The sequence below is a fragment of the Sphaerodactylus townsendi genome, linkage group LG06 (assembly GCF_021028975.2).
Source record: "Sphaerodactylus townsendi isolate TG3544 linkage group LG06, MPM_Stown_v2.3, whole genome shotgun sequence".
In the NCBI taxonomy this organism is placed as follows: Eukaryota; Metazoa; Chordata; class Lepidosauria; order Squamata; family Sphaerodactylidae; genus Sphaerodactylus; species Sphaerodactylus townsendi.
The window spans coordinates 904,039-914,045 of record NC_059430.1 but is presented as its reverse complement, the minus strand read 5'-3'; the positions used below and the strand labels follow the sequence as shown (position 1 = coordinate 914,045).

The window sequence follows — 10,007 nt, the reverse complement described above, 5'->3', positions numbered from 1 at the left end:
TGGAGAAGCGGGTTTGATTCCCCACTCCTCCCCCTGAGTGGCAGAGGCTTATCTGGTGAACCAGATGTGTTTCCACACTCCTACATTCCTGCTGGGTGACCTTGGGCTAGTCGCAGTTCTTTGGGATTCTCTCAGCCCCACTTGCCTCACAAGGTGTCTGTTGTGGGGAGAGGAAGGGAAAGGAGCTTGTAAGCCACCTGGAGTCTCCTTACAGGGCAACGAGGATGATTGAGGGACTGGAGCACCTTCCTTATGAGGAGAGGCTGCAGTGTTTGGGGCTCTTTAGTTTGGAGAGGAGACGTCTGAGGGGGGATATGATTGAAGTCTATAAAATTATGCATGGAGTAGAAAATGTTGACAGAGAGAAATGTTTCTCTCTCACACAATGCTAGGACGTGCGATTGGTGTTTGGAATATGCTGCCACAGGAGGTGGTGATGGCCACTAACCTGGATAGCTTTAAAAAGCGCTTGGACAGATTTTTTGGAGGAGAAGTCGATCTATGGCTACCAATCTTGATCCTCCTTGATCTCAGATTGCAAATGCCTTAGCCGACCAGGTGCTTAGGAGCAGCAGCAGCAGCAGAAGGCCATTGCTTTCACCTCCTGCACGTGAGCTCCCAAAGGCACCTGATGGGCCACTGCGAGTAGCAGAGTGCTGGACTAGATGGACTCTGGTCTGATCCAGCAGGCTAGTTCTTATGTTCTTAGTGGTTAAGAGCAGGTTGATTCTAATCTGGAGAAGCGGGTTTGATTCTCCTGAGTGGCAGAGGCTTGTCTGGTGAACCAGATGTGTTTCCGCACTCCTACATTCCTGCTGGGTGACCTTGGGCTATTCACAGTTCTTGGGAACTCTCTCAGCCCCACCTTCCTCACAAGGTGTCTGTTGTGGGGAGAGGAAGGGAAAGGAGCTTGTAAGTCTCTTTACAGGAGAGAAAGGTGGGGTATAAATCCAAACTCTTCTACTCTTCTCTTCTTCTATATTAAGAGACCATTCTCAATGGTGGGAACTTTTTTTAAAAAAAACCCACACGTTCTCTTGCATTTGACTGCAACAGGATCCATTTCTGGAAAGCCCCTCGCATCGGGGTCCTGGTCAAAACCCCTGCCAGCTACCAGCTCGGGCCTATTCATAAGAACATAAGAACAAGCCAGCTGGATCAGACCAGAGTCCATCTAGTCCAGCACTCTGCTACTCGCAGTGGCCCACCAGGTGCCTTTGGGAGCTCACATGCAGGAGGTGAAAGCAATGGCCTTCTGTGGCTGTTGCTCCCAAGCACCTGGTCTGTTAAGGCATTTGCAATCTCAGATCAGAGGATCAAGATTGGTAACCATAAATCGACTTCTCCTCCATAAATCTGTCCAAGCCCTTTTTAAAGCTATCCAGGTTAGTGGCCATCACCACCTCCTGTGGCAGCATCTTCCAAACACCAATCACACGTTGCGTGAAGAAGTGTTTCCTTTTATTAGTCCTAATTCTTCCCCCCAGCATTTTCAATGGATGCCCCCTGGTTCTAGTATTGTGAGAAAGAGAGAACAATTTCTCTCTGTCCACATTTTCTACCCCATGCATCATTTTATAGACTTCAATCCTATCCCCCCTCAGACGTCTCCTCTCCAACCTAAAGAGTCCCAAACGCTGCAGCCTCTCCTCATCAGGTAGGAAGGTGCTCCAGTCCCCTTGCCAATCATCCTCGTTGCCCTTCTCTGCACTTTTTCTATCTCTTCGATATCCTTTTTGAGATGTGGCTTACTCAGAACTGGAACACAGGACTCCAAGTGCGTCTGCACCACTGCTTTATATAAGGGCATGACAATCCTTGCAGTTTTATTACCAACTCCTTTCCTAATGATCCCCAGCATAGAGTTTGCCTTGCAGGCCCGATGACGCACAAGACAATCACAGCACGCTCTTCAAAATAGAATAGAATATTTATATATTAATGTAACACTTCTCTGTACAAAATAAATTCAACGGCAAGCAACAGCAACGACGGTTGGAAGCGGGGCGGCGGGATCGAAATGCAAGCGAGCTCTGAGCTGCCTGCATCTGCAGGAGGAAGGAGCGTATCCAGTCAATCGTTGGCGTGGGAGAGGGGGCGCACGTGGATCGGGCCCAGCAGTCCCAGCTGCAGCCTCGCCCGCCTCTACTCCATCGTCCTCTGGCTTGGATCAGCATCTTGGTCCGTGAGTCAGGAAGAAGGCCCCAAGGGCTATCACCGCCCGTGGCCACGCATAGTAGGTCGGACACCTGCCTTTCAGGGTCCAGCCATTGGTCACCGCCTGTGAGGAAATAAAGCAAGGTCAGATGCGGCCTACGGAAGCTACAGCCATCAAAACGCAGGTACCCCAGTGGCATAGCTAGGGAAAATGGAGCCCGGGACAACATCTGAGATTTCCGCCCCCCCCAAAAAATTTGAGGGTGCCTGTCAGGAGAGCAATGTTTAAGCTAACATTACCAAAATTTTAGGCTATCTTTAGGAGACTCTCCTGATTATACCACCCAGGTTTAGGGAAGTTTGGTTCAGGGGGTCCAAAGTTATGGACCTTCAAAAGGGTAGCCCCATCCACCATTAGCTCCCATTGGAAACAATGGAGGATGGGCTCACCCCCTTTGGGGGTCCATAACTTTGGACCCCCTGAACCAACCTTCACCAAACCTGGGTGGTATCAGCAGAAGACTATTCTTATGATACCACCCAGGTTTAGTGAGGTTTGGTTCAGTGGATCCAAAGTTATGGACCTTCAAAAGGGTAGCCCCATCTACCATTAGCTCCCATTGGAAACAATGGAGTATGGGGTCACCTCCTTTGGGGGTCCATAACCTTCGGCCCCTGGAACCAACCTTCACCAAATCTGGGTGGTATCAGCAGGAGACTATCCTTATGATACCACCTAGGTTTAGTGAAGTTTGATTCAGAGGATCCAAAGTTATGGACCCTCAAAACGATAGCCCCATCTACTATTAGCTCCCATTGGAAACAATGGAGTATGGGGTTACCCCCTTTGGGGGTCCATAACTTTGGACCTCCTGAACCCAACTTCACCAAACTTGGCTGATATCATCAGGAGAGTCACCTGACGATAGCCTGAAATTTTGGCACTGCTAGCCTAAAAACTGCGCCCCCTGCAGGCCAAAATTGAAAAAACACACAGTAAAAATACAGAAAGCCACAAACGAACCTGCAATTTTTGCACCCACCACAAGGTGGCGCCCGGGGCACTTGTCCCCAGATGTCCTCAAGGTAGCTACGCCTGTGAGGTACCCCCCCAAAAAAGGGGACGATAGCTACCAGAAGGGACAGAAAACACAAATAAAGGGCAAATGTTCTAGATCAGGGATCTCCAATGTGGCGCCCACGGCACACATTTTCCTGGTGCCCTGCGGGGCTGTCCAACAAGGCTTCAGATTGTAAGAAACATAACGTAGCCCGTGGTTACCTGTGGTTGAAAGTAATGGGTAGACCTGGACTCCATGAAGGCCAGGTCTACCCATACTGCTTAATGGTGGTAGACCAGCTCTCCAGAGACCTGTAATTGAAGGTAATGTTAGATCTGGCCCCCGGAGACCTGGTCTGCGAAGATGGGGAAGACCTGTCAGATTGCGGGTGGAGGGAGCAACTTCAGTGCTTGCCCTGGTGCCATTTCCCGTAGGTACACCACCAAGTCTGGGGTAGGGGAAAGTTTGCAAACTCCCTGGTGGTCACCCAAGCTTCCGGCTCTTCAGGAGAGGGAGCTAAGAGCGGGACTCCAGATCACGTCTTGTATTTAGAGGGTTGGTCTACCTGATGTTAAGGACAATTGGTAGACCACCCATTGCTTCTTAGTGGGGGGCAGACCAGCCCTCCAAGTGGCAACGGCTCCTGCTTTGCAAAGGGGTGGTGTGGACACTCCTAGGAAAGTAGCACGCGGGGCTCGTTCCCTTGGTTGCCCCACCCTAAATACACCAGTGACCCCAGTGGTCCATAACCCCTCCATCTAGGGCCGTGGTGGCGACCCTTTGGCACTCCAGATGTTATGGACTACAATTCCCAATTGGCCATGCTGGCAGGGGCTGATGGGAATTGTAGTCCATAACATCTGGAGTGCCAAAGGTTCGCCACCATTGATCTAGGGTTACCCACCTTTAAGTAGGTTCTGGAGATCTTTCAGAAGTAACAATGATCTCCAGGTGACCAAGATCAGTTTCCCTGGAGAAAATGGTGGCTTTGGGGACTCTCTAATTCACAGATGTCCCCTCCCTTCTCCAAGTTCCAACCTCAAACCTCCAGGAATTTCCCAATCCTGCAATGGCAGCTCTACTCTCAAGTAGACTGACAACGGTCCTTACTTGAATCGGAAGGCGCTGTAGGGGTCCAGCAAGTGGGAACTGGCTTGCTCCAGGTTCCAGTCAAACATCTCCAGGACTTTGTGACACTCCAGCCGGGTCTTCAGGCCCAGGCAAAAGAGCTGCTCCACCTGTGGGCGAGGGACAGCAGAGGGTTAACCTGGGCAGGGCGGGAGGCTTCGAGTCAGAGCAGTCTACTGAAAAAGAGACCTGTGGGGGAGTCGTTCCAGCGTTAGGCAAGGATGGAGTTGACAGAGGTCCACGTTCCTACACTGTCGTGAATCTTGCAGGTTGACCATCCATCTATCCATCCACCCACCCAGCTACCAACCTACCGACTGACTTACCTATTCATCTAGCCATCCATCCAGTCTTCCACCCACCTATCTACACACCTACCCATCCATCCATCCATCCATCCATCCATCCATCCATCCATCCACCCACCCACCCACCCACCCACCCACCCACCCACCCACCCACCCATCCATCCATCCGTCCGTCCGTCCGTCCATCCGTCCGTCCATCCGTCCATCCATCCATCCATCCATCCATCCATCCATCCATCCGTCATCCATCCATCCATCCGTCCATCCGTCCGTCCGTCCGTCCGTCCGTCCGTCCGTCCATCCATCCCTCTGTCCCTCTGTCCGTCCATCCGTCCGTCCGTCCGTCCGTCCCTCCGTCTGTCCGTCGTCGTCCATCCGTCCATCCATCCATCCATCCATCCGTCCATCCATCCATCCATCCATCCATCCGTCGATCCCGTCGTCCATCCGTCCATCCATCCATCCGTCCATGGAACAAGCCAGCTGGGATCAGACCAGGGATCCATCTAGTCCAGCACTCTGCTACTCGCAGTGGCCCACAAGGTGCAGCACTAGGAGCTCACATACAGGAGGTGAAAGGAATGGCCATACAATAGCTCATTCTCCTGAAACACCTAGGTCAGCTAAAGCCTTCTAAATCTAGAGATCAAGGAGGATCAAGATTGGTAGCCATAGAGCGACTTCTCCTCCATAAATCTGTCCAAGCCCCTTTTAAAGCTATCCAGGTTAGTGGCCATCACCACCTCCTGTGGCAGCATATTCCAAACACCAATCACACGTTGTGTGAAGAAGTGTTTCCTTTTATTAGTCCTAATTCTTCCCCCCAGCATTTTCAATGAATGCCCCCTGGTTCCCCACAGCATTTTCAATGAATCCCCCCTGATCCATCCATCCATCCATCCATCCATCCATCCATCCATCCATCCATCCATCCATCCATCCATCCATCCGTCCGTCCGTCCGTCCGTCCGTCCGTCCATCTGTCCTATCCATCCATCCATCCATCCATCCATCCATCCATCCATCCATCCATCCATCCATCCATCCATCCATCCATCCATCCATCCATCCATCCATCCATCCATCCATCCATCCATCCATCCAGCCATCCATCCAGCCATCCATCCAGCCATCCATCCAGCCATCCATCCAGCCATCCATCCAGCCATCCATCTAGCCATCCACCCACCTATTCATCTAGCCACCCACCCACCCACCCACCAACCTACTGACCCACTCGTCTAGCCATCTATCAAGTCATCCACTCACCTATCTACACACCCATCTACCTATCGCTCGGAAATAAGAACATAAGAACTAGCCAGCTGGATCAGACCAGAGTCCATCTAGTCCAGCTCTCTGCTACTCGCAGTGGCCCACCAGGTGCCTTTGGGAGCTCACAGGCAGGAGGTGAAAGCAATGGCCTTGCTGAGGACTGCTCTTACATGGGCAGGGAAAGCAAGAAAGCAAAGGGAATGGACCCTAGTCTGCTCTGCTTTCCCCACGCAGGCAGAAAAAAAGTCACATTTTGCCTGCTTCCGGAAACCGTGGGGATTATTAGATCTCTGGCGTAGTGAGTTCGAGAGGTGGGAAATTGTGTGTGCTTCTATGACCATTTTTCCCTTGTGCTGGGAAGGGAGGGGCCACCAGCCCTGCCACCTTTACCTTCAAGTACTGGATGGCCTTTTGAACATTCCAGCCATGGTTCTGCAATGCTGCCTGGCACTCCTCCGTGGTGACGCCATGCACCATCTCCTGGACCTGTGAGCAAGCCCAGAGACAGGGAGAAGATTCAGTCTGGCATCCCTCTTCCAGATAGCAACTTGGAGCACATGAGAGACAATGCAACACAACAAAGCCACACAACAACCCAGGTTTTTTTGCAGAATTAAGAAATACAGGGACTGACAACAGTGCCCTGGATGGCCCAGGCTAGATGGATTTTGTAACATCTTGGAAGCTAAGCAGGGTTGACTCTGGTGAGTAAGAACATAAGAACAAGCCTGCTGGATCAGACCAGAGTCCATCTAATCCAGCTCTCTGCTACTCGCAGTGGCCCACCAGGTGCCTTTGGGAGCTCACCTGCAGGATGTGAAAACAATGGCCTTCTGCTGCTGCTGCTCCCGAGCACCTGGTCTGCTAAGGCATTTGCAATCTCAGATTAAGGAGGATCAAGATTGGTAGCCATAGATCGACTTCTCCTCCATAAATCTGTCCAAGCCCCTTTTAAAGCTATCCAGGTTAGTGGCCATCACCACCTCCTGTGGCAGCATATTCCAAACACCAATCACACGTTGCGTGTAGAAGTGTTTCCTTTTATTAGTTCTAATTCTTCCCCCCAGCATTTTCAATGGATGCCCCCTGGTTCTAGTATTGTGAGAAAGAGAGAAAAATTTCTCTCTGTCCACATTTTCTACCCCATGCATAATTTTATAGACTTCAATCATATTGCCCCTCAGACGCCTCCTCTCCAAATTAAAGAGTCCCGAACGCTGCAGCCTCTCCTCATAAGGAAGGTGCTCCAGTCCCTCAATCATCCTCGTTGCCCTTCGCTGCACTTTTTCTATCTCCTCAATTTCCTTTTTGAGATGTGGCGACCAGAACTGGACATAGGACTCCAAGTGCGGTCGCACCACGGCTTTATATAAGGCCATGACAATCCTTGCAGTTTATTATCAACTCCTTTCCTAATGATCCCCAGCATAGAGTTTGCCTTTTTCACAGCTGCCAGGCATGGAGTTGACATTCCCATGGAATTATCCACTAAGACGCCCAAATCCCTTCCCTGGTCTGTGACTGATAGTACTGACTTTCTAGCAGTGAGAAGGACAAGCAAGCTGGTTCAAAGAGCTTATCCCACCGAGTCGCGAGATCCGTGCCCTCTGCCGTTGCCCCTCCCCGACCAAAGGAACGCTGGCTACTCACCAGCCGTATCTTCTCAGAGGGCCTCGAGCTGTCCGACCCGGAACCGTCGCAGATGATCTTCTGGAGGCTGCAGGAGGCTTTTGCCGTGACGTTGCTGTTGTTGGAGGAGAAGTTGGCTTTGTAGTCCGGCTGTTGCTGGACCATCGGCCGCACGGTCGCCGTGGTGACCACCCGGGCCGGTGGCGGGATTTCCTCGGGGGTCTTGGCCTCCTTGAGGAACTTCTCATATTTGTCCAGGTAGGGCGGGCGCTCGGGGAGCAGGTAATAATGGGTGCTGCTGACCTTCCGGCCGTCCTTCACGATCGGCAGGATGCACGGCCCCTTTGCGCTCTCTTTGCCTTGGGCTTGGATGACCTTGGGCGTGGCGTATTTGGGGTCCAAGGCAAAGCTCTGGGTGGTGGGCATGAGGAGCTTTCCTGGAGACGTGGACAGGTACGACCCCAGGGACAGCGGAGAACACAGACCGGCTCTTGGTTGGGGGGAGCCACCTGGCAGAGACATGGGGCTGGGCGTCCGGGAGCCAGGCTGGGACATGGGGTCACGCGGGGGGATCTGGGGCGGCCGGTCCTCCTCTCCCCCAGACGCCGGCGAAATTTCTCCGGACCAGCGGCTGAACTCGTTCTGGCCCAGGGGCCGGGGCAGGATGGGCACGCGAGGGGGGATCTGGGGCTTGTCCTCCCCCGGACTGGGCGTCGAGGGGCCCGACGTGGCCCCCAAGGGCACGTTGAGGTGTTTCATGCACTCCTGCTGCAACTCCTGGAAGAGCTCGGTGGTTTGAGCAGGACTGGGTTGCTTGACCTCCTTGGACGGCAAGAAGAGATTGTCCTCGAACGGGAGCGCCGCGGGATCGGGCAGAAATGCGCCGTTGATCTCCCCCTTCTCCTCCCAGTCCGAACGGCCGCCCGGACGTCCCACCAGCCCTTCCGCGCTGTTGATGGAGCAGACCTCGAAATCGTCCTCGTCTTGGGCCACGTCGTCGTAAGCAGGGGGAGGCGGGAGAGGCCGGGCGTCCCAGTCCACTATGGGGGTCGGGTGGAGGGGCCGGGGCAGGGCCCGCGTGGGGCTCTGCGGGGGGGTCTTGTCCAACAGAGAGAACGCTTCCATGGCCAGCTTGGCCAGCGACGGGGCGCAGCGCTCCCCCCCGACGGGCGAGGGGGTGGTGGGGACCGGCTCCTCCCCGAAGTCGATCAGCGTGACCTCGTTACCCGTCACGCTGCTCCCCTTGGCCCGCGGCAGCAGCAGCCTCTCGGCCACTTTGGTGCCCGAGACGCGGGCGGAGGGTTTAGCGAGCCGCAGGCCTCGCGCCGGGCCCGGCTTCTTCAGGTAAAGGCGCTTGAGGCTTGTGGAAAGAGGGTCGTCGTCCTCGCTGACAGGGTCGTAGGAGGGCTCTGGAAGGCAAAGGGAATCAAGTCAGGAACTGGAAGGAGTTCCCCCCTCCCCTTCTCGCAAGGGAATACGCAAGAATGACAGCACAGAGGGGGGCACGTCTTTTGGCGTGAGGTTATTGGGTGTAGCCATGTCTAATGTGGAAAGGAACTCAAAAGATCCAACATGGGGTGGCTGCAGAGACCTGTAAGGTTAGTGACCTCTCCATCCTTTTGTGCCACCTCTTGTCTGTCCTTTGTCTGATACTCTCAGGTCTAATATCCTGCTTCTTCCTATTCAGAAGCTTATAGGAAATTAAAAGGTCAACTATTGGATAGAGAGTTTTCTACCCTAATCACCCCAGCCAAGAAAACGTGCCCCCCCCTGTATTTTTCTCTCCCATTTGAATGGGGCCACTTGGCACACTACATTTATTGCTTAATAAACCCTGCTCAAAGGAGAGCCATAATGCTTGCCAGGTTTAATGTTATGCCTTCTGCCTTGTTACATGGCAGATTTAATAAGCAAGAAAAGGCTAAAAGATTGTGCCCGTGTAACGATGGCTCTGTTGAATCTCTGGCCCACCAATTACTACACTGTCTCAGATTCAAATACAAATACAAATACAATACCTTTAATGGCATATAAAAAGTGGTAAAATGCAAATTATGTTAAAACCAATTGACTAAAATTTACACAAAGGTTTCACCCTTGATCCAAGTGCCTTTGTTAAAAACCTGGCAACTGATTCAGTAGTGTGGGGATGATGGTGACTAAGCAAGAATGAAACTATTTCCTTGTCTGATCTCACTGAAAATTTCTTCAAGATGGCCTCGAGAAAAAGCAACCGATAGACTGCCAAATCTTTACAATGAAGGAGCACGTGTTCAGTTGTTTCGGGTAGGCCCGCTGCGCAGGAACAAGTCCTGTTCTCCTGTGGGATGCCATGATATCTGCCTCTTGTTTGGGCAGTCGGTAGCACATTAAGCCGAGCAAGCATAAAATATCTACGGAGATGTGGATTGATTAAATTACTCAGATATTTAGCCATAAAACCCGGCAA

At 52.5% G+C, this 10,007-nt stretch overlaps 1 protein-coding gene across 1 annotated transcript; it reads right to left on the bottom strand.

The window, feature by feature from the left end:
* Positions 1 to 1,911: 1,911 nt before the first annotated feature.
* TNK2 (tyrosine kinase non receptor 2) lies at positions 1,912 to 8,983 on the bottom strand (the record flags this gene model as incomplete). The annotated part of the gene is made up of 4 exons (XM_048500063.1): positions 1,912 to 2,281; positions 4,329 to 4,456; positions 6,320 to 6,415; positions 7,580 to 8,983. Coding segments are annotated over 4 exons (1,635 nt in total), but the record flags the coding sequence as incomplete, so codon positions are not given.
* Between the last annotated feature and the right edge of the window lie 1,024 nt (positions 8,984 to 10,007).